General features: G+C 42.7%; 1 protein-coding gene across 1 annotated transcript; it reads right to left on the reverse strand.

Annotated features, from left to right (window-relative positions):
* Positions 1-1,088: 1,088 nt before the first annotated feature.
* Positions 1,089-24,424, reverse strand: Atp6ap2 (ATPase H+ transporting accessory protein 2). The gene is made up of 9 exons (XM_052170832.1): positions 24,265-24,424; positions 16,569-16,699; positions 14,994-15,125; positions 8,299-8,394; positions 8,006-8,143; positions 6,928-6,981; positions 5,945-6,094; positions 4,246-4,365; positions 1,089-2,155 (listed from the first exon to the last, which is right to left on the reverse strand). The coding sequence occupies exons 1-9, from the start codon at positions 24,302-24,304 to the stop codon at positions 1,964-1,966; spliced, it is 1,053 nt and encodes a 350-aa protein (XP_052026792.1). The 5' UTR covers positions 24,305-24,424; the 3' UTR covers positions 1,089-1,963.
* Positions 24,425-25,144: the final 720 nt, after the last annotated feature.

A 25,144-nucleotide genomic window follows, 5' to 3' on the forward strand; every position in this document is an offset into this window, starting at 1 on the left:
AAGTGACCCAACAGTCTGCCACGAGTCTGCCTTGCGTCTCACAGTCTCCACACTGTGACTTATGTTCCTGAACAAATTAGACATTTCAGAGCAAATGGACAGCAACAGGTACAATAATCTTGGCAGAACACTTACTGTAATTAATTGCTTTCTACCTAATGCAGACAGACAGATGCTGGTGCCGTCTACCCTGTAAGGATCAGCGCTGTCAAGGAACTCATTTTTCTTTCCCTAGAACTTAAGTTTCATCAGTTTTCAATTCCAAAGACACAGTTTTATTGTTCTACTTTGTATTTAATCCTAACAGTCTAACTTTCATGGCAACGTTTACGCCAGATACTTGTGGGGAAAAATGAATTCTAAGATCCTTGCTGCTGTCCACAGGTCTGGTCAGGTACCCAAGAGTCAGAGTGGGAACAGCGCCCATCCCCATAGACCTGTGGAGGGGGAGCATGCAGGACACTTGTGTGGCTTTGGGACGGTGTCCACTTTCTCCTTCACTCTGGCTTAACTTCGATAAGATGCAAAAAGAAAAAGATTTACTTCACTGAGTGGAAATTTAACGTGTCAAAAGTAAGCTGCCGTCACTTTTGCAAGCTGCCATGTTCAATGTTATCTAGAAATGAGCTGATGAGTGTTTCTGAAGAGGTGGACTCAGCTGCAAGTCACCTCAGGACCGTTTCCGGTGGGTGGGGCTGCCGTGCTGCATAATACAGGTGGGAAATTAAAATTTCAAATACATGTGTTTTAAGAAATAAATTGTAACCATAATTCCTCTCCTTAGAAAGCCCCTTTATTTTCTAACCAAGGGTTTGCTCATCTTTTAAAAGGCTACAGGAAAATTTAAACCTTTCCTTCAGAGTCAAGTGTAAATTTATCATGTATGCTGCACAAGTTCAGTAACAGGAATAGCAAGTAAAATACCTTCCTTTCATTGGTACAAACTCTCAGGAGGCAATGAGAATAAGCAGAAATAAAAAAAAAAAACTATGAATTCACTCTTTGTATAATAAAACAGCCAGTCCTAGTGAAATAACACCCTGTTTAATTAGGTTTTTATAATAGAAATTCAGAACTGCAGCAACACAGATTTTGAATCATTATCTTTATTTGTCACTCTATATAGATATTGGTCCATTTCCACATGAACAGAAGCAATCATCCACTTCCATTTAATAGTCTACAGATTGAAGCTGTACCACATACAAACCAGAGTAACTTCACAGGGGGATAGTTACAGAAATAAAAAGAGTTTATATTCATGCTTCAAGATATCCCCCACAGATGTTTTTATATATCTAATTACAAGCATCTATATTCCACAAAGCTAGTCTCTTCTGAAATCAACATAGTATTTTTAATATTTTTAATATCTGTACTAAACCACACGGATCACCAAACTTGTAAAAGAGATTAAAAACAGTTAGCTTGCCAGTCATATACACTTCCAGAACTAAGCGATTGTATAAGCATATCCAGTATTTTTGGGCTGCTCTTAGTTAACATATTTCCTCCTGTCTCAGAAATATTTACATCAGATCAAGACATTTACAAATAGTTCATAGTAAATAACAGCTGGACTAGGTAGCCTGTGCAAGGAACTCAAGCATTTGAAAGCTTCTCTAAGAAACCCAGTGCATTCTCCAACATGAATAACACAACTATTCTAAGTGGTTTACATTTCTTTCAGTGCATAATTCCACATGTATTAAATGGAATGAAATTATATTATTAAATATGTCAACAATATTTGAGCATATTATGGAATCTATATCACAATACAACTTGTCAACACTACAAATCTCTAAAGAAACAATAGGCACACACAAAATAGAGAACGAAATCTACAGTTTCTTTTTAATAAATTTAAGGTATACTTTCTACTTTAAACAACACTAAAAGATATACTTTAACAAAACAGCCAATTACCAATCCTGTTGTCTAAGTCTAGCATAAGGAAAATTCAATCCATTCGAATCTTCTGGTTTGTCATCCTATAGATGATACTATCATATCCAGGATCCATATTCCAAATGTTGTAAGAGGTGATTATCACAGCCAAGGCCAAGCCGATCATAATCCACAGTATCATGTTGAAAACCACTGAATATTCCAAATTATACTTATATGCAAGGTTATAGGGACTTTGGGTGTTCTACAAATGAAGAAAGGAAAAAAATCAATAGGAAAGAACTTTAAGATTAAAACATCATTCTGATTAAATGTCTATGATTTGCTAATAGCTGCCTATCTACCTGTGGAGGAGCCAGGAACTGGCAGCTTCCTGGAGAAGACACTGGTACTAAAAGAAGAAAGACCAACCTTGTGAGAATTTTCTATGGTAACCAATGCAATTGAAGGTTTGTAGATACTGTGACACACAAGCCTGGCCCAAACAAAATCATCTCTATGTGAAACAAGAGGTGTGCACAAGAATATCTTTAACACAGTGGACAGCTGGGGCCTGTTCAGACAGTAGGACAGACACAGAGCAGGAAGATGACTCAGCACCACTGATATCTATTTGTTTGGGTTTTTGAGACAGGGTTTTTCTGTGTATCCCCTGGCTGTGCTGGAACTCACTCTGTAGACCAGGCTATAGACCAGGCTTGCCTCTGCTCCCCAAGTGGTGGGATTAAAGATGTGCACCATTATTGCCTGGCTTTCAGTGATATTTTTTAAAAACAACACTGAGCAAAGAACATCTAAACATGCATGCAGTATGGCTCCATTTATACAGAATTTAAACCTGGGAAAAATGTAAGACTTTATAGGCCCAGCACAGTAGTGTACATCTTTAATCCAAGCACTCAGGAAGCAGAGGCAGGAGGATCTCTGTGAGTTTGAGGCCAGCCTGGTCTACAACAATGAGTTCCAGGCCAGCCAGGACTATATAGAGAGACCTTGAGAGACGAGAGAGAGAGAGAGAGAGAGAGAGAGAGAGAGAGAGAGAGAGAGAGAGAGAGAGAGAGAGAATATGAATGAATAAAATATATATACAGTCCAATTATAAAGGAAGGAAGGACATGCTTCACAGGACACTAGGGACAGTGGCTAAGAGGCTCAGGGCTAGAATGTCTGGTTTTGGTGGTTTTTTTGTTTGTTTGTTTGGTTGGTTTTTCGAGACAGGGTTTCTCTGTGTAGCCCTGGCTGTCCTAGAACACACTCTGTAAACCAGGCTGGCCTTGAACTCAGAAATCCACCTGCCTCTGCCTCCCAGAGTGCTGGGATTACAAGCGTGTGCCACCGCCGCCTGGCCTAGAATGTCTGGTTTCATCTCCAGCATCATTTTTATTTTAAAAAAGGGTCAAATGCAAGAGAAAAATTACAGAAGGATAAGAGGACCTGCCAAGAAAAAGCATCCTCTCTCGATACAGTATTCTATTCACCTTCAGTTATATTACAAATTAGCTACTTGGTGTGGAGAATGTGATGTTGTAGCTGTCTTTTCCATGTTGAAGTGGTACACTTCAGACCTGGGGGCGGAGATCAATTCCTTGTGGATGCTGTCTGAAAAGCTAAATTTATTCTTGGGAAAGACATCATATGGGACACGTCTGAGACGGGCACAGCACTCCCTCTCATTAACTTCTGGTGGCTCCTTAGCATTAACGATCTTGAACAGCACTCAAAGGTTTACTTTCCCTCCTAGCTGAACATTTCCTGGGTTTCTTCTGTAGGGATTATTGAAATAGGGTCTCATCTAGGCCAGTCTGACCTCCAAGTCATTACGTAGTCAAGCCTGATCTTCGATTCCTGGGCCTCCTGTCTTTCCCTCCCACATGCTAGGATTACAGGCCTACCCCATCACCCACAGCTTCAAGATTTCGAATTTCTTAATTACATTTTATTTACTTTGTATGTATATGTATGCAAGTGTGTGGGTCTGGAGGTCAGAGGACAACAAGATTCCCTTTGTCTCCTTCTCCCATGTGGGCCCTGAGACTTGAACTCAGATTGACAGGCTTATAGCAAGTATGTTTACTCACTGAGCCATTCTAGCCATTCTGATAACAGCCTAGGCTTTTATTCCCACCCCCCCCCCCCAGACATGGTTTCTCTGTATAGTCCTGGCTGTCCTGGGACTCACTCTGTAGACCAGGCTGGCCTCGAACTCAGAAATCTGCCTGCCTCTGCCTCCCAGAGTGCTGGGATTATAGGCGTGCACCACCACTGCCCGGCGGCTTTTATTCTTTAAAGTAAGGTAATTTCATGCTTTAAAGCAGGATGCAGAAACTTACTCACCTCTTGTTTTGTCTCAAGGATCGTCCTTGACTTCCTCACAAGGGATGTGTCAAATGATTTGACAGTCACTAACTCTACCACTGCATTCCCACCATAGAGACTGTACATATCATCTGCAAACTATAAGTAAGTTATTAACATTATGACTAATGGCAAAATACATACATTTTGTTTATATTTGTATCTTTGGTTAACAAAAATTTTATAAAACTGTCCCTTGGTATTCACCGAGAACTGGTTCTAGAACTTTCTATAGATTCTGAGCTATATGCTCTTAAGTGAAATGGCATAGTATTTGCATAGAACCTATGCTCAGCATCCTGTAGATCCTAAATCATCTCTAGAATATATATATATATATATATATATATATATATATATATATATATATACACACACATACACTTAACATTATTGAAGTGCTATATGGACAGTTGTTATACTATATTGATTAGGGACCAAAGACAAGAATTATGGATATAAATGTCATATACACAGTATTACTTCAAAAAATATATACATCGTGGAATGGATAAATTAGCAAATTAATACATCACCTTACATACTGATTATTTTTGTGTCTGGACAAATAGATACTTGCTAAAAATTATTTATAGCTTTACAAATAATTATATATTATGCAATATTAATACATATTAGTACAAATACGTTTAAGCTTTAATATACAGTGTCTCAGATAGGAAAAAGCCTTAGAGGGTTGCTTATGTTAAAATATTCAGTAAAGAGTTAAGCATTAATATACATTCACGCATTTAAATAAAATCAGGGACCGAACTTGATGGCATAAAAAGCTGGGGTGGAGAACAGAAAGGAGAAATGAAGAAATCTGCCTAAGTGCTCTCTGCTAATCATGGGCCTCACAGAGGTTTATCAATGAAGCCTCAGTGAAGAGCTTTGATTTTCACTTATCAGTAAGCTCCCATTTATTACACATCAACTGCTTGAAGGCTACTGCACTAGTGTGCTTGATGTGAGTTTCCAATGGGATGATGAAAACACTCTGCAGATGGACAGTAGAGATAGTTTTGCAGCAAGTATAAATATGTGTAACACCACTGAGGCAGGCTTAGAAATGGTTCAAATGGTATGCTTTAGGTTGTACATATTGTTTGAATCTACACAGTGTTGCCACTGCTAGCATTGGAAAGATTCCAAACACATACTTTTTTAAAATTGAGGATTGGTTGATGTTGGTTTAGAAATGGTTAAATTGAGGATTGGTTGATGTTGGTCTTTTGAGATGGGGTCTTACCATGCAGTCCAGATAGGTCTCAAACTTGTGATCCTCCTTCTTTCCCCTTCCAAGTGCCAGGATTAGAGACATATGCCACCATACTTCCCCAAATCCCCCTCTGACCCTACAGCATTCTTTGTTATGGTGGTGTTACTGGGAATTGAACTTAGGGACTCACACATGCTAGGTAAGCACTCTTGACACTGAGCTATATCCCCAAGCCTACCCCGACACTATTCTTAGACCTAAGAATTAGAGAACCTTCAAAGAATCGAGTAATCTTTCAGTTGGAGTGAGCTGGCTCAGTGCTACACTGACTGCTTGCCTAGCATGTGGGAGACGCAGAGCTCCACGCTGGCACAGAGGGGAAAAGAAAAGACTTCTTCACCAAGAGACTAAAACAGTCACATGCCACCCTCTCTTACCAGTCACATTGCTATTTACCTTTTGGAGAGCATCAACAAGGATCCTAGAAGCATCCCTGAATTGTTCAGAATCTTCCCCATAACGCTTCCCAAGTTCATCCAAACCTGCCAGCTCCAGTGAATACAAGTCGGGAGAATGATCCTTGGCTAGATGCTTATGACGAGACAACTTCGAACAAACAAATAGAACAAATGAGACATCAAATGCAACCAAGTGAAGTTTTACACCTGAGTACGTTAGCTGACCACAGAACCACACCAGTGCACCGCAACACTAAAACAGTTTTCATGGCGGCAAACAGATCTCCCTTAAATGAGTTTCTGATAAATTCAACACAAATCTCCCTGCTTAGCTTTTAAAACTTAGGTGTGAGACAAGGTATGAAGCAATAACTGATTGGACTGATATAGTGCAAGAATTCCTGAACCATCAGTGTCTTCCTCCCCAGACCCTCCCAGACCACCGCCCTAGCCCCCAGCACTGAGGTTTCAAACTCCTGGAACCAACCCCTGAAAAAAAGGTTTGGCAAAGAACTTCAGAAGCTAGCAGACAAGTAAGATCTATTTCAGTCATGAGGATGATTTTAAAAACCACTTACTAGAAGATAACTTGCAGATAGATTTTTTTCCTTTTTGGTTTGGTTAATGCAATTAATCGTCTATACCAATCTTCCTATTTTTTACTCACAGCAATGGATACCAGAATTAAGTCCTAATGTCTGACAAGGAATGGATGGCCAAATTACAACTACGGCCAGGGTAGTTTTATTCCCAGGCCTACCTTCTTTGACGATTTATGGCCTCTCCCAAGGGAAGAAATGCAGAAGAAATGGCTACTAACAGTAGACAGAAGTCAGCATTCCCTCTACCACCAACAGTTTCTCAGTGTTCACAGGATCATAAATCTGGGGCATACTTAAGCTTTTCAACCGGCCTCATTTTATTTAAAAATTTCTAGGAACCAAACCAGATAGGACTTGAAAGTCCAAGCAGCCTACTTACCAAACTTGAAATATCATGTAGCACTTGGAGTTCAGAAAGAAAGAGCAGGTCAACCTTCAGAGACCAAAGAGTGGACATTGCTTTAAATACACATCAGAGATCTGCACTTTCATTTGTCAAGTACAACACAGTATGAATACCAACCAAGTAAATGCATATTATTTTCCCCCCTTTGTGGGTTTACTGTAATTGAAATGAGGCAGCTCAGTGGTAGAGAAATGCTTAATATCTGCAAGTCTCAGGGCCCAGTATCAGGAAAGCATGCACGTAAAACATTATTTCCTGCCAAAAATGTGATGGTCACTGTCTAGTACTAGTCTAGTGATTACCACTTGATAGCTCTACTTCTAACGAAGCTTTGCCTGAGCACTGACCCCACAGTGGTTTTCGCTTGGGGAAACCATCTTAAGATCCTACCAGTGGACCAGTTTACTTACTTGCCTTGAATGCTTGCCAAAGCAGAGAATTAAGAATGATAGTTCCTAGCCTCCCACAATAGCTGTATAGGACAAGAGCCAAAAGCAGGGATGGCAGGCAGACATGGTGGAGCAAGTCTCTAACCCCAGTACCCAAGAAAGGGAGGCAGGTACATCTCTGGGAGTCTGAGGTCAGCCTCATCTACACAGTCCCAGGCCAGCTTGTACTAAATAGTAAGCGTATCTCCGATAAACAAACAAACAACAACACCCCCAAATGAACAAAGCAAGAGTGTATCTCTCTACTGCAGCATCCTGAGAACATGCAAAAACTGTGAGTCCATATTAGCAACAGCTGTGAATAATGACATCGAGTCACCAGATCTTCATAGTTCAACCAACCTCCAAGAAGACTGGTTTGTGACCTGTCTGGATTAACTGGCAACACTGGTAGGAGAATGAAGAGTATTTACTAAGTGGCAATTCAGAAAAGGTGTGTTTATTCACGAATACTGTGCCAACAGAAGGAAGAACAAACTCCAGCCATAAATGAGCCAAGTTCATTCGCTGCAATTTCTGTCTTGCTAAGGTTTCAAGTAGCATATGGACTGGGAATTTCATAATGACATTTATTTGATTCACTCAACAACTGAATCACTTACTTCATTATTCCTATTCAGAGAATTGAGGGGAAGGGAGTTGAGAACAGAGTTTTCTTGAAACAGGCGATTACGGAGCTGCCGCAATGTGACTGAAAGGTCTTCAAACACAGAGTTTGCCTTCCCCACCATATACACTCTCTACAAGAAGAATCCAGAATGCTAGGTTAGCTGCCTTCTATTGATTCATTCCAACATACAGACACAGTAGCTAGCATTTTTCAGACAATCACTTAAAAACTGTCATTAAATAACACTTCTTTATATGGATCTTAAATCAAAACTTTGTTACTTACCTCCTCACTGGGAGCCAACTGCAAAACTACAGGTGTTTCCTCTGAGAATAAGGAGTGAATGGAATTTGCAACACTGTCGAGACTAAAAGGAACCGCCTGAAATACAAGAGCAAGATTGCAATTATGTTTTGAAACAAAGTGGAAAGAAAAATGACCCCGCTAGTACAAGTCAGCCGCCTGGGGAAGGCGCATAGGAGGACAAGACTTTCCATCATTCCTGGTATGTACTAACTGTGCACACTAAAGGGCTCACTATGATGTCCAGGCTGCTATGTGCTTCGACCAAGAGGGCCTCTTCACTTAACGTTACCGCTTCTTGTTCTGTTCATTTTCCCCCTGCAAATAACATAATTTTTCAACCTTCTTTATGGTTCCACATAACATTTACCAGGATTTTTTTGTGGTATTTTTTTCATACAATATCCTACCCAACTTTGTTTTTTTTTTTCTCTCCCTTTCAAAAAACAAACAAACAAAACAAACAAAAACCTCCACACAAACCAAAAATCACATCAGCACTTTTGATGGAAACTTAGAAGACTCAAACCTTTTCCAAACACATGAGTTCCTTTGAAGACACAGGAGATTCAAGAACTCCTCGGCGGGCTAAGTGTATCTCCCAGAACCTAAATGAGAAAGACTTTGCAAACATAAAAAGCAGGACTCTAGTAAACCCAAACTAGTTTTGGTGTTTATTTGTGTACTTTTGGAGTGAGGATTTTTTTTGTTTTTATTTCTTCTTTGTTTTTTGCTTCATTAAGACAGGGCCTCCTACAGCCCAAATTGGTCCTGAACTCAGTATGTAACTGAGAATGATCCTGAACTTCTGATCCTTCTGCCTCTCCTTGCAAATTCTAGGATTACAGGTATGTACCAATATGCTCAGCTTTGTGTATTTTACACAGCAATAAATTTGTGTTGTAACATCAATTGAACATATATGCCACTATAATTTTATCTGCTTGCATTAAAGAGATAGTTTGAGGAAATCTGAGATACTGAATTTCACCAAAAGAGAAGTAGGCCTCATACAATGTTCTAAGAATATTTACTGGTAATCTTCAGATAGAGGTAAGTCCCTTAGATAAGGTACGATGTATATGCCATCTCTGTGTCTGTGTACCATTTATTTATATGCCTGGTTCTGGAGGCCAGAAGAGGGTGTTGGGTCTAGATTACAGAATGCTTGTGAGCTGGCTGCCATGTGGGTGCTAGGAATCAAAGCCAGGCCCTTTGCAAAAGCAGTCAAAGCTCTTAACTGCTGGGCCATTTCTCTATCCCCTGAATTTATTAAAGTGCAACACATACAGACAATGCAGTACACAAACCCTGCAGTAAGGAGACTTAACTACATTTACAAATGGGTGCACTCTCATAACCCAACTAGATTAGGACAAGAATACCAGCAGTGCCCCCAAAGCTGTCCATCCACCTCAGTCCTCAGGGGTGACCAAAATTTGCACTTCTATGCTATGTTGAGTTTTTGTTCTATACTATTTTAAAAAATAGATTACAAAAATTTTCTCTCAAAAAATTATTGTAGTTCTGATATTACAGTATCAAGAGGCTAGAAGTGCACGAGGCTAGAAATAAAGCACTGTCTGCTCTTTCAAACAGCGGACTCAGGTTTGGTTCCCAGAACCTACACAATGGCTTAAAATCATCTATAACTCAAGTTCCAGCGGATCTGACGCCCACCATGGACCTCCACAGGCACCAGGCATGCACACAATACAGACATTCATGCAGACATACATGCAGACAATACGCACAAACACAAAGGTGGTTTTTTTTAATTAATTTATTTATTTTGGTTTTTGGAGACAGGGTTTCTCTGTGTAACAACTGTGGCTGTCCTGAAACTCACCCTGTAGCCCAGGCTGCCCTCGAACTCACAGAGATCTGCTGGCCTCTGCCTACTGAGCACTGGGATTAAAGGTGTGCACTACCATCACCTGGATACAAAAGAATTTTTAAAGCAGTAGTATTTTTTTTCAAGTAAGCAGTAGCTCAGACTACCAGCAAAGTTATTATGCACCTTCATTCTGGACTCGAACTTGTTAACTCCTGGCCTCTACTTCACACTGGTCTGAATCACGTTCTTCCCACTGTGGTGGTGTTTGACTGGAGATTTCTTGGTGACTTTTCATCCAGTACTTCCATTACTACAGAAAGGCCACTGTCAAAAAGCAGCAAATGAATACCACTGTGGCACAGGGAGAAATGAAGGTAGGTATAAAATCCTTACTGACAGAATGCCAGTGTTCAAATGCAGCTGATCAATTTCAGGATTTTATGACTGGATCAGACATGATGCTGTTCTCTTACTCAAGATGCATATTAACTATTCCTAAACTTCCAAAATGAGGTCACCAGAACGAGGGGGAAGAGCAATTACGCTCGAGAAAACTTGTTGTGAGCAGCGTCTGCAGTGCCTGCTTTCTGTGGCCGCGCCTCAGGCTCAGGTGGAAACACTGATGATGCTAACTTGCCTCCTCCTCACTGAGTGGGGCAGCACCTGGCTCAGCAAAGTTGGAGGCCGAGGGTACAGCCCTAGTAATCAACCTGGAGAAGCTAACGAAGGAGTTAAATACCAGATTTGGGAGGAAAAGAAATAATTATATAGTCTATCTAGGAATTATATAGACTCCTAAGCTCAAAGGGGAAAAAATGCCTGGGTGATTGGAACATAGTAACTTTTCCTATGCTGTTTTAGAGAGCTTTGCATGTTTGTCCAAGAATGCCTTCATCAGGATCACTTGCAACTACAACAGTTAGCTGACAAAAGGAAACTTGCCAAGTAGAATTCAAAGGTCAGTTCCACCTTTAGAGAGTGTGTGTATTGTTCCCTGGGCCTTCTATCTCTTTCCCCATTTTCTTCCAAGATAATCAGAAGCAGCCAATCAAAGTCAATCAATAAAGTGAGCTCTTGTCACAGCTTCTTCTCATGTGAAGTGAGGCTATTTTACTTCAAAATGTTTAGTCTGGACAAGGCTCAGTGAAGTTGTTATACCTGAAGCCCTGGGTTCGATTCCTAGCACCACACAAATTGGTGGTGCCTGCCTTGGGACACAGAGCTCAAGGCTAACCTGGGCTACATAAGACTCTGTCTCAAAAATCAAATTTGGGGTTTTATGCTAATAAACTTTAAATGGTACTCTAGATTTTATATATTTGTGCATAAATGAAATAGATATGCATTAATGAAATACATGGTGATTTTCACAGTAATCACATAATAAATTACAAAAATTGTCCTGGTGAATCTGCCTTTTTATCATCATCTCTCTAAATAAAACATTTTCACAATTATGTCTTGATTTTTCTAGCATAGGCACCATCTATTACCAAAAATGAAGAGTTAGCTTTCCTCTATCATGGACCCCAGCCTGTTCTCTGCCCCCTCCACCCACCTCCAACAGGTAGATGAGAATTTGGAGATGACAGCAAACCAGTGACCATTCACTCTTAGCACTGTGATTCATTTCTGCTGCCTAGCTTTATGCTATACAATCATACTTTATACTTCTGTTCTTGCTCTTCTGCCTTACAAGAGAAATGATGAGATTTCTGTTTTGTATGGTGAAAATATTTAAAATCTAACAGACAATGTTAAAATATACATATATTTCTGCTGGTTAGTGTTCTGCCAATTTGATGCAAGCTGCGTCATCTGGGAAGAGAACTTCAATTGAGGAAAAAAAAAGCCACCATCAGATTGGCCTATAGGCATGTGTATGTGGGGTGTGTGTGTCATTTTCTTGATTAATGATTTCTGTGAGAGGCCAGGCCCAGCCCACTGCAATAGCACCCCGGGCAGGTGAGCTTGGGTTGTATAAAAACCAAGCTGAACCGCCACAGAGATGCAGCCAGTAAGCGGTGCTCCTCCACGGTCTCTGCTTCAGTTCCTGCCTTGAGGTTTCTTCCCTGAGTTCCTGCCCAGATCTCACTTCATGAAGGACTGTGAGCAACAAGCTGACACAAACCTGCTCCTCTCCAAGTTGCTTTTGGTCATGGTGTTTATCATAGCAACAGGAAAGAAACCAAGGCAGTCTGATTATTATAATCACCATCATTCTGTGCATTACTAAAGCAGGCTCCAGCAGTGCTTACTTCTAGGGATATAGCTAAAGGTTTATTATTTTGTTAAAATTGTATGCAGCTGTGTGTATGTACATGTAACATGTGTGCCTGACAAAGCCAGAAGAGGGCACAGGATCATCTGGAACTGGAGTTATAGGCTGTTGTGAGGGGCGTGCGACAAGAGCTGGGAGAACTGAGCCCACCTGTCTGCAGGAGCAGCAACTGCTCTTAGCTGCAAACCAGCTCTCTGGCCCATTGGGTGCATATAGAGATGGAGAAGAAATCAGTATGCTGAAGAAATCTACTATGCCCCCATATGTGTTCATTGCAGCACTAATCACAATAGCAAAGATATGAAAGCAAGCAAAGTATCTTTTTAAAAAAATGGATAAAGAAAAATGTCATAGGGTTGGGATATAGGTCGATGGTACAGTACTTGCTTGGTATACAAGCCATCCTAGGTTCTATCCCAGTACCAGAAAAAAAAAAGAAAATGTAACATATATACATAGTAAAAATACCATTTAGCCTTCAAAGGGCCACAGGGCAGGATGGGGGTGCAGGTGTGGAGACATCTTTTTGACAACATGGGTGAGAATATCATGCTAACTGAAATAATCCTGGTGCTGAACAAATAACATGATCTCACTGATGTGTAGGAACTAAGGAAGTTGATTTCATAGAAGTCAGGAGTCGGATGATGTGTTGTCAGGTCTGGGAACTGGACAGGGAAAGGGTATGACCCAAATCCATGGGTCTCGGATGTCTTCGGGACAGGGTCTTATGCCACCCACGCTGCCTCAAACTCACTACATAGCCCAGGCCAGCCTCAAATTTGCAGTTCTCCTGCCATAGCTTCCCAAGTGCTAGGATTACATAGACACTGCTTCTTTATTGTGTTCAGACTTGCCTTGTGGTCTAGATCATGGCCGTGTGTGTGTGTGTGTGTGTGTGTGTGTAGCTGGAAATTAAACCCAGGGCTTCATGCAAGCTAGGTAAGTATTCCACCACTGAGCTATGAATGGATTTCCAGCCCACATAGTGTGTTTCTGTAAGCATGCCACATGTACTTGTAAATAGGATCACAGCAGAGTCTGAAAAAAATTTTTCCCAAAGTGAGCATCAACACAGATCAGTCTTACAACATAATGCAATTAGAAATCAAAACAGTAATTATTGAAAAAGAGCTTATACATTTGGCAATAAAACATATTTGTAAATAATAAATGAGTTAAAATTAAAATATAAACAAAAATACCACCCATCAAAAATGTCTTGTAATCTTTCCTTTAGTTCCAGTTTTGATGCATGTTTCGTTGTTGACATTTCTGCAGTGCTTGGGATGGGACGTAGGGCCTTGCTTCCTACCTGGCTTACCTCGTGTTCCACTACATCTCCGATCTTAATGCATTTACAAGCTTCTTTGGGATTGGCCTGTTAACTGGGGTCCAGGGAAACCAACAGCTTACTGCACCTGTTTTCTGATTCAAGTTGCAAATTCACCTCATTCTCATTTTTCTTTTCTTTCTTTTTTTGAGACAGGGTTTCTCTTATGTAGCCCTGGCTGTCCTGGAACTCACTCTGTAGACCAGGCTGGCCTCGAACTCCGAGATCTGTCTGCCTCTGCTCTGCCTACTCTGTGCTGGGATTAAAGGCGTGCACCACCATGCTCAGCTCACCTTCACTTTTCAATCAAAGGAGCCCTGGTTGTGGAAATGCCTCCCAAAGTGTAGATTATCCGAATTTGGAAGGAACCTCTTTATAACTGTAATTCTGATGTTTTCAGGTGATTCTTGGGGCCTCATAACTCTGAATGACAGACCAGATCTCCCATGGCAGCTGGAGTTTTTTTTTTTTTTTTATTAGTCTTCTTCCGAAGAACAAACGGAAGCATTTAACTGTCCCTAGCCTCCCACAGAAAAAGAAATTTCCGTGTCAACTCCTGCTCACAGTACTTTCCTCTTTGGCACCCTGTTGACAGTAGTGTGCCACTGGAGTGGCCTTGTGGGTGTAGATCTGTGCCCTTCTGAGCTTGTTCCTCTTGCCCTCAGCGTCCTGCTCAGCCGCCATCCCCCCACCCCACCATCATGACTATCATCCCTCTGGAGCCATAAGCCCCAAAGCCCTTCTATAAGTTGCCTTGGTCATAGCAGACCATAACAGCAATAGAAAAGGAACAGGAGGCAGTATCTCTTACCTTACAGCTCTCCTCCAAAGAGCATGTCCACCTTCTAGTAAACTTACAACCACCATGTAATTTTTTTGTCAAAAGAACTACTTTCAAAAGAATTTTAAAGGAAATTGTGTTTTAGAGAAGTTGCACTCAAAAAAGAGATGAGTTTAGACTATAATTCACTTTTTAAATGAGAAAACAAGCAAGATAATAAAGACAGTGCAAAGAAAGATACAGAGATTGAAATTACATATGCAGACACAAACACACGCAAATTCAATGAAGTTACTATAATAAGGTTGCATAGGTTAATACTGAGCTGACATTTAGTAGAATAATAGTAATCTTGGGTGCTGTTTATACTGTTACGTAGAAATATCATTTGTATTCACGTCAATTGACAGAGAAAGTTTCCAGTGTTTATGTAAGAAATACTTACATTCTCCAAAGGGTAGGAGATGACGCTGCCTGTGGGGAGAGCCAGTTTATCCACCCCCTTCACCATCACCATAATGGTTGCCCGTGGCCGGTGGAATAGGTTACCCACAGCAAGCCCTGGCCAAGACAGGTCCTAAAGATCGAAATGCACACAACAGTTCTTAATTCTCAAATATGGAAACTATCTTCCCAGTAACACCTAATAACCAGAGTGACGGGGTCCAGGGATGACACTGGCTGGGACGCTCAAAGGCAACACAGGCATCTTACTGAAAGAATCAACGGCTCCAACCTCCGAAGGTGGGTCATAGACGCCTGCCTTCTTTATGTTCTTAAAACTGTACTCAGCAGAAAGTTCACTCACAACTTTTGTGTAGAAAGCAATCGAGTAAACAAAACCCATGTGCTTTGCATTTTTCTAGGTGGTGAACTGTTATTTTCTGCCCCTGAATTATTTTTCCTTTCTGCACAGCATTGCTTTTACCTTGCAGAAACAGCAAGAACTGTTAAAATGCTCTCTCCACTAAGCTCTTTATACATAAAATGCCTTTAACAGTGACTCATGTTGCTTTACTAATAATTATTTCCGAAGCTTACTGGAACAGCCATTTATAGTCAAATTCAAGCTTGCAGAGAACCAGGTACAAATCTCTTCCTTCAGTGTAAACAACTGAGTCCGCTCACTCAGGCTGTCCAAAGAAACCAGAGCCTGTGGGCGGTACCCTTAGCCCAACTGCCAAATAGTGCCCAAGCAGGGCTGGCGGTTTGAGGTTGCTTGGAGCCCAGAAGTGACTGATGATGTCAGCAGTCAACTTATAAAGTGGCAAGAGGCTGCAAAAACAAGAGAGAACAAGTTCTGAACTTCCGGCCTCTTGGACTGAGTGAGTCCAGGCTTCTCTACTACAGTTCTGTCAGTAGCCAGGATCACAGGTCACAGCTTCATTTTAGGAAACACAGCCAGCCGGGCGGTGGTGGCGCATGCCTTTAATCCCAGCACTTGGGAGGCAGAAGCAGGAGGATTTCTAAGTTTGAGGCCAGCCTGGTCTACTGAGTAAGTTCCAGAACAGCCAGGGCTATACAGAGAAACCCAGTCTTGAAAAAAACAAAACAAAACAAAAAAGAAAAGAAAAACAAAAAGCAAAAAAGGAAAACACAGCCACTGGCTACATCATCTAACTTCAGATGAGATGTGTAAACATGTTAGCATTTGTGCCAAATTAACTGCACTGCAAATAAAAAAAAAAAACCAACCTATTAATAGCAGCACACCTGTAATATGTAAATTACAAGTCAATTCAAGATAAAAATATACTTAAATTACTAGATAGATTCATCTACACACATAAAGAAAGATTGTCATGATGATGAACAGGTTACTGATAATGATGTATGAAGAAGACTTGGTTTCAGAAGCACTTATTTAAGATCACCCCAAATACTGGTGAGCCTTTAATGTTTTGTAATCTGTAGCAAATGTACCTGTGTTTGTCTGTTGCTCTTTTTGACTATAGGAAGGAAATCAATAAAAAAAAAGTTTTAAAAGCAGTTCTTACTACTTATTTTTAAGTACACATACTTCCTTTACAGAGAAGCCCATGGACAGCGCAGCTACGTCTGGGATCCGATCCCCTGGTATAGGCCAATTTCCATTTCGGAAAACAACAGACCCTGGCGATCTTAATATGCTAAATTCATTCCCTAAAGCACCTAAAGAGAAAACAGATTGGTAAATGAATGATCATCATTATATATCTTTTGCACCCACCTCGAAGTTTCTTAAACATAATGCATTTCCCCATTCTTCCCTGGCTGAACATGCTAAATTATATTTGAACAAAATACAGAATCATAAATATGGAGAACTCTTCGGTGGGATTCTAGGGATGGCACGCAAGTCTTCATAGTATAGGTGCACGTGCTACTGCAGATTTCCAACAGCCTAATCCCAGAATGGAGCTATGCTCTGGGACTCATCAATTTACCCCCCAAAGCATCAGCTAAAAGGTACATATATTGTGCTGTAACAGGGTACATGTGTAACTATGCCAGGGAATATTCTTTTTAAAAAATGAGATTAGCAAACATTAACTATGCATAATGAGTTTCATTATGGTATTTTTTATAGAACTCTAATGAATTTTTACCATATTCACCCATTATCCACTCCCACGGATCCCCCTCGTTCCTCTTCCTAACTAACCCTCTATTTTCACGTCTTTTGGAGGGGGGGTAGTGAACCCGAGTTTAATAAGGCCTGGACACCGGAGCATGGGTAAAGGATTATTTGCAGGAGTATGGGTTCCTTACCAGTGGCTATACCAAGAAAACCCGCCCACCCCCTGCAACCATTCATTGCCTATAGCTCTTCAGGGATGGGTGGGGCCTCTTAAGACTCCCTCCCCCAGCTACTTCTAAGTGCCCATAAATCCTCAGGGAAGGGTGAGGCTTCATGAGCCCTTCACAGTATATGGCAAGGTACTGATGGGCCCAATCTTGTGCACCTAATTACAACAGTGCCAGACATGCCTGGAAGAGTGTCCACAGCAGCCTTTCTTCAGGCTCTTACACTTATCTTTATGTCTTTATTTTTTTTTCTTTTTTTTTTATTCGATATAATTTATTTACATTTCAAATGATTTCCCCTTTTCTAGCCCCCCCACTCCCCGATAGTCCCGTAAGCCCCCTTCTCTTCCCCTGTCCTCCCTCCCACCCCTTCCCCTTCCCACTCCCCCGTTCTGGTTTTGCTGAATACTGTTTCACTGAGTCTTTCCAGAACCAGGGGCCACTCCTCCTTTCTTCTTGTATCTCATTTGATGTGTGGATTATGTTTTGGGTATTCCAGTTTTCTTGGTTAATAACCACTTATTAGTGAGTGCATACCATGATTCACCTTTTGAGTCTGGGTTACCTCACTTAGTATGATGTTCTCTAGCTCCATCCATTTGCCTAAGAATTTCATGAATTCATTGTTTCTAATGGCTGAATAGTACTCCATTGTGTAGATATACCACATTTTTTGCACTTTATGTCTTTATTTTACCTGTAAGATCATTTGCCTGCATGCATGTTTGCGCACCATGTGTGTGCCTGGTGCCCTAAAGACCAATAGAGGGTATTGGATACCCCAGATCTGGAGTTTCAGACGGCTGTGAGCCACCCATGGGTGCTGGGAACTGAGCACAGGTCCTCTGGGAGAGCACAAGTACTCTTAACTGCGGAGCTTCTTTCTCTCCAGGCCCAAGCTCTTACATGCTTTCTGTCTTTCCCATGTTCCCTGTGCCTTGGAGGACTGAAAGAGGGTCCTTCTAATGCTGTAGATACCTGCCTACAGATGGTCCTTAGCAGGGGAACATGGCAGTTTAGCAAGAACTAGACATCAGTGGAAGTTCTCTGGACTTTAAAAAAAAAAAGCAAAAACATTTTTTTTCTTTCTTTCTGGTGCTAAAAAGGAAGAAAACTTGAAATCTTTGCATTATTTTGCTTCCATAGCTGTCCTCTATAACATGCAAATTTATGACATTCCTATTACTAGGCTGGTGCATCCTTACAGGTTAATGTGCATCTCCGGATACAGGGTGTTTGTGTTTCCTTATGCTCCCACATAAGCACCGTAGTGAGGTGAGGATTGTCATGGATGCGTGTGTCCATGTGTGCACAGCTGAGTTACCAGGTGGGATAGAAAACACGTCAGTCTTCAGAAGTGGCAGTCCACGAATAGTGTTTTCAGTGGACACACCAAGATGGTGAGACAATGTACCCTATAATCACTAACCAAAGCCTTTGGCATCTACAGCTAAAAGGGGAAGGGCGAGGAGCAAAGGGACTGATTTAAAGACCTCCCCCTAAGAATGGACTACCGGACCTGTTCACTCATGTTCCAAGAGCTCTGTTTCCTCTTCCTGGTGCTGGGAATGGTCGCCAAGGCTTGAAGCATGCTACAGCAAGCGCCTCACCCCTGAGCCACACCCCCAGAATGACAAGTAGCTAATAGCAACTCTTGGGATCCTGTGAAAAAAAATAGTTCCAAGTCTAAAACCAAGCTTGGCCAGTCCTTCTATGGGAGAATGAAGCCTTGGTAAAATATCAGTGTTGTTCCCTCTACCTCAAGAGAGAAATGCTTAAGCCTATGCTATGTGAATGACGCAGAAAGCAATAGTCAATGTTTAAGTTTGGCAGTATTGACAGTAAATAAAAGGCCTCAGGCTGGTACAAATACAGGACCAGTTAGTAACTAGTTTCAATTCAGCCCAGGGCCAGAGCAACAATTTCTAAACTTTTAGCTGAAGGCAAATTAAAAAAAAAATTTACCAGAATGGAATGGTCACCTGTAGACAACAGAAATCTTGGTTTATTACCCAGTAGAGACAGAGCCTCCAGGGCAAAATTCAAAATGTAATACTTCAGGCATCATGACAGCCTTACTTTGTGAAGGCTGGGGAAAACACACAAGGGGCCTATACTTTTCAAGGACACACATTTCAGGGGACTCTCTGGACAGTTCTGAGATGCGGTCCCATACTTTCAGCTGCCACATGACAAGGCATGACGTCACTGCTTCTCCACCTCTGTGGTTACCTTCGAGCGCAGCTGCCCAACACTCCTTCAGCAGGCCACTGCTCAGAGAAACCCTGTCAGGGCCAGAGGAAGGGTGGCTTGACTAAGCTTCTGCACATTACGGGGCACTACGCCTTGGGGATGCCTGGCAGAAGGCCAGCTGTCCCTTACTCAAATGCTAGCAGTGATGGGCGAGTGCCACCTCAATTTACAAACACTCTCTGCCAGAGATCAGCTCCACTGCCCCAGCACGCTAGTTCTTAGAAAATCTTTTCCTTGTCCTGAACTGAAATAGGCTTCCTACCCTCCAGTCAGTCTCCAGATAACCTGTCCCCAGCTTCACAGATTAGATTCTAGGTCGCACACTTGCTGCCCTCGCCTAAAGGCCCCAGCCGCAGCTCTTCAACCTCTAGTCACAAGAATACCTTGTCTAACACAATCTTCTGTTTGGATTTCTTAAAGACTTTCATTCATCCGTCTAAGGAATTATTCACTTACCACTTATTGATCTAGTTTTGAGATAGATGACACAGCAAGAGTTAATGACTTATATGGAGGTAGGTAGAGATTTCCGTGTGTCTCGTTCATACATTCCTAGAGCTGAGAACAGCACCTGACACCCAGCTGCCCGGCAGATGTTTGCTGGTTAATAAGCAAGTGAAGTCCCATCTGGAACTGCCAATCTCCCTCTGTCATCAGCAAAAAACCAAGTCCTGTGTGCTGCCTAAACTCAGAACCACTAAAACCCCCTACAAGTGCCTTGTCAAAAACAAAAGCCGTCTCTAAATGCTTCCTTTCCGGGAAGAACCCTGGAACTGTTCAGTGTTCGCTTTTTTACTTCATCTTGTGCTGCCTGCTTTGGCCCCCAGTCTCTGCCTACACCCTCAAACAGCACGCCAAGCCCTGAGACACAAGTCTCCTCCCTTAATTGCCTCACTTCCCCACACATGTGACACTCAGTCCCTCTTTGAAATCCCACTTTGGCCTTCATGAGGACAAGGCGCCTCCCTGGTTTTCTTTCCGATTCCTATGACTGCGGCTGTGCTCTCCTGTTCTACCCTTTAAAGCTATGGTGCTGGGCTTCAGACAGCAGCTCTGTCTACCTGTCTTTATACTACATATGATATACGTGAGTGCCCAAGCATTGATTATAAATCTATACTGTATTACAAAGCACACACAAAACATTTTAACCTCTACAGTGTAATGTCATCATGATATAAACCCAAGTTTAAAATATCTGACCATTCCTATCAAATCAAAGGCTTACAAGAACCTCATGTACAGGAAATTCTTGTGTATACTCCCAGCACTCAACTGAACCATGCAGCATACTGTCTATTTGAAAGCTCAGAGGACTCAATTCTACATCATGTTCCCTGACTGAGCCCACCTACTCCTAAAGGGGTAAACACCCAACACACAGGCCGCTCCCAGGTTCTTTTTTTTTTTTTTTTTTTTTTTTTTTTTTTTTGGTTTTTCAAGACAGGGTTTCTCTGTGTAGCCCTGGCTGTCCTGAAACTCACTCTGTAGACCAGGCTGTCCTTAAATTCAGAAATCCGCCTGCCTCTGCCTCCCAAGTGCTGGGATTACAGGCATGTGCTGTTGCTGCCGCTGCCACCGCCGCCACCGCCGCCGCCACCACCACCACCGACTCGCTCCCAGGTTCTTATACCAGGCTAGCTCTCCCCTAGTCTTAGGCCTACACACTCAGCACTGACACTTCCTTGTAAGTCTCACTGCCCCCTCAAACTCCACAGTTGGTTTGAATCTGGAATCCCTAGCTTTGCCGAGACCTCTGCAGTCTCTCTTCCATTTAGCTGCTTGAATACTTTCTCTTTAAGCCCTTCTGCCACACCACAACCAATCACCTGCTGGTTTCAGCTGCTCTTTTCCTTATTATTTCCCACCCCCACCCCCCACCCCACCCCACCCCACCCCCATGACCATCCCTCTCCAGGTTTGCTGCAGTTGGCTGCCTATGACCCTGTCATATTGCCCTCAGCTCCAGTTTTCTCTTCATATTTCCAAAATACAAGTGTGTTTATTCACCCCTCAGCTCAAATGCCTGTGCTCACTGCCTAGAGTCTTTCAGGGAAAACCAAAATGTCCCCTGGTCACCTGAGCAAGCTGACTTCTGAGATTTCAACAAGGCCCCTGCTCTTCAGTTCTCATTACCCTGTGATCACATGCACATACTGTTTCGCTTGAATTCTTTCCCACACCTCAGCCTTCCCTATAATCTTCTTGAGAGACACACGTCCCTTGGGGAACATTCCTTGAGCCTCTCTAGTCTGTGTCTGAGAGGGAGCTAGTATCCCTTCCTTGGAGACTCCACTGTCTTGTGCAGTGAACTTCTATGAATGATGGAATGGAATCAATTAACTTAAGAAAGGGATAGGAGCTACTTCTGTCCACCAGGACACCAGAGACCAAAATCAACTCCTCCTTTACATACATCTACACAGAGACCATGTGTTAGCTCTGACTCTTTTTTTCTCCAGGCAAAATATCTGAATTTTTTCATAGCCCAGGTTCCCTAGTTCTTTCTAGTTCCCTACCACTGTTTCAAAGCAAACAGTGAAATCTGAGCTCTTAAAGATGTTTTCCACTAAATCACACTTAGTCATTGTGGAAACTAACACTGTACCCTCACCTGACAAGAGCCAGCAGCTCAGAAGCTCGGGCTATTATATGAACTAAACCATTTTAGCAAGGATAGCATGTCCAGACCACGTAGAGAAATAATTATTTTACCTTAGACAAAAACCAAACCAAAACCCAAAATCTTGCTGACTCAAAATGTCATAGAACTGAACACAGTGGTACTCTGGAAGGCAGAGACAGGTAGCTCTCTCTGAGCCCAGGGCCAGCTAGATCTTCATAAGATGTCAGGCATGGTACAGATGTCCAGGTAAACTACACCGTCCAGGTAAACTACACTGCCAATGGAAAGGTTTTGTTTTTTAACTTTTAAACCGAATTAAAACAATCCTCCCAGAGAGAGAGAGAGAGAGAGAGAGAGAGAGAGAGAGAGAGAGCGCACATACTCAGGGGTGCATGTGCAAGAGTGTGGATTCTGAGGTCAACCTCCAGTATCTTTCCCTGGGAACTGTCCACCCTGTCTCTCACTGGGATGTGACGCTCATTCACTAGGCTACAATGGCCAGCAAGGAACTTGTAGGGATCCACCCATCTCCACCTCCCCAGCCCTGAGATTATAAGCACACACCACACCGCTATACCCAGTTAGTTATATGGGTGCTGGGGTTAAAACTCATGTTCTCATGCTTTTGTGGCAAGCACTTACCAAGTACCTTGAAAAATGCCCCAAAGTTTCTTGATTAAATCCGAATGGCCTTTCCAGAGCCAACAACAACAATGAAAAAGGCCCCAACACTTTAGAGGCCTGAAAATATATGTTAACTTTAACACAGAGGGCTAGGCACCTCCAGGGCGGAGAAGAGCTTTGGTGTTCAAAACCATCACCAGATCTTTTTCACTTCAACTTCCATTCCAAAAGTAGAACTTCCCAGCACCTCACACGGCACAGGCACGAGGTATCTCTGACACAAAACACCCATTCCTCCTCAAGCTGTTCTCCACTTGAATTTATTTTTTGAGACAGGGTTTCTCTGTGTAGCCCTGGGTGTCCTAGAACTCTGTAGACCAGGCTGGTCTCAAACTCAGAGATCCACCTGCCTCTGCCTCCAGAGTGCTGGGATCAAAGGTGTTCACCACCATGCCTGGCTTCACGTGACTTCTTGTATCCTATTTTCTGCAACTCCAGTGTCTGTGCCGCTACTCCCACAACATTCCCTGTGCCATACACATATCGTGGAAACACAACCCCTACATGGAAGTCATCTAATCTGTCTTCACATCCAGCTATGATACATATTACCCTAATCATGCCCGGCTTGATCTATACTCTGCAAAATAAGGACACTTTCTTCTAAGAATTACTGTAAACGAAAGGCATAATACTCAAGCCGGAGGCCAAATATTAGCTAATTTCCATTCCTCTTATCCCATGTTAGCGAACCTAGATTCCACTAAGAAAGCTACCATTTATTTGACATGTGACCCTAAAAGCATGACTCATACCCTACTCTCCAAATCCTTAAAATTAGGAACTGAAATCAATACTAAGAAATTGTCTGTGATCGTCTTAAGAAATAGCCGTTATTAAAAACAAAAAAACAAAAACAAAAAAAAAAACACGAAGATTCAACTTCGCATCCTGATATGTATATGTATATATATATACAAGGGAGGTAAGGCTTCATCCGTTGTTAATAACAACCAATGAAGGTGGAAAAAAGACAGCAGCCGGCGGCAGCTAAATCGTTAGCCAGCCTTCCCTTCTTGGTTGTGGTTCACGGGTGTATTGAGAAACGCAAACCCATCCTCCAAAGGGCCTCGAACAGGGAAGGAGTGATCGGGCAAATGGGAGGATAGGGGAGGATAGGGTCCCAACCGGCTGCGAGCCTTTCCGCCCCCCGCCCCCAACGGCTGATGCCCGCTCCGGAGTCCCCCCAGGTGGCCCTGCTCGGCTCCAGAGACCACAAGGCCGCTCCGCTCGAGCCAGATCAAGGTCCAGAACCCCGAAGAGGGCCGCTGAGCCCAGACCGCCCCCACTGCGGCCCCCGCCAGCAGCCGCGCCCGCCCAGGGTCCCCGCGCCCCCTAGCCTCCATAGTGCTTCTCAGCTACTTACCCGCCACCAAAAAGGACAGGAGAACGACGACCACAGCCATAGTGCCACGGTTGCTGAAACAGCGATGAGTCGCACGAAAAGGGACGCCGGGACTCGAGCGAGCACCGCAGCCCGACCGAGTGACGCGCTCCCGAAGGTTCCGATCCCTAAGCCCCTCCCCTTTAGCCTCGCCAAGACAGGTCTCGGCCAATCGCCAACTACGCCGCTACACGAGAGAGACGTAGCCAGGGTGACGTTAGTAATTGGGGCAGGGACTAACGTGATGAACAGAATGCTCTGCCAATAGGAGTCAATAGTTTTAAGAGCAGGGCGGTTCTGTCCCGCCAGCTCACAATGACCAGTCACGAGATGAAGGGTAGGGCCCGCGGTTAGAGCAGGTGGCCCCACCGGTTGCAGGTTCTCGAAAGCCCACAGCTAGGTTTACTCCCGGGTGTGGACCCTTTGCCCAACCTCCGGTGACTATTTTCAACACGGGCACCGGTCTTTCTCGATCTTGTACCTCGCGCCCGTGACTGACTGATGTGGAAAGCGCTGGGCTAGCTCAGGTTTTGCTCTCCGGAGTACACAGGCAGACGTTGTACTCTGAGAGAAGGAAACCTGGCGCCTGGGGGAACTCTGCCCGCCTAGTAGAGGTGCTACTTAAAATATAGGACTCCTGCTTGAATCTGAGTTGTAAAGAGTGATTTTTAGTGTGTCTGAAATATTATTTTATTTTTATATATACGAAGTATCCATTGTCTGAAAGTCAAATATAACTGGGTATCCTGTTTTTTTTCTTTTTTTTATTCGATATAATTTATTTACATTTCAAATGATTTCCCCTTTTCTAGCCCCCCACTCCCCGAAAGTCCCGTAAGGCCCCTTCTCTCCCCATGTCCTC

This window comes from Apodemus sylvaticus, chromosome X (genome assembly GCF_947179515.1).
Source record: "Apodemus sylvaticus chromosome X, mApoSyl1.1, whole genome shotgun sequence".
Taxonomy (NCBI): domain Eukaryota; kingdom Metazoa; phylum Chordata; class Mammalia; order Rodentia; family Muridae; genus Apodemus; species Apodemus sylvaticus.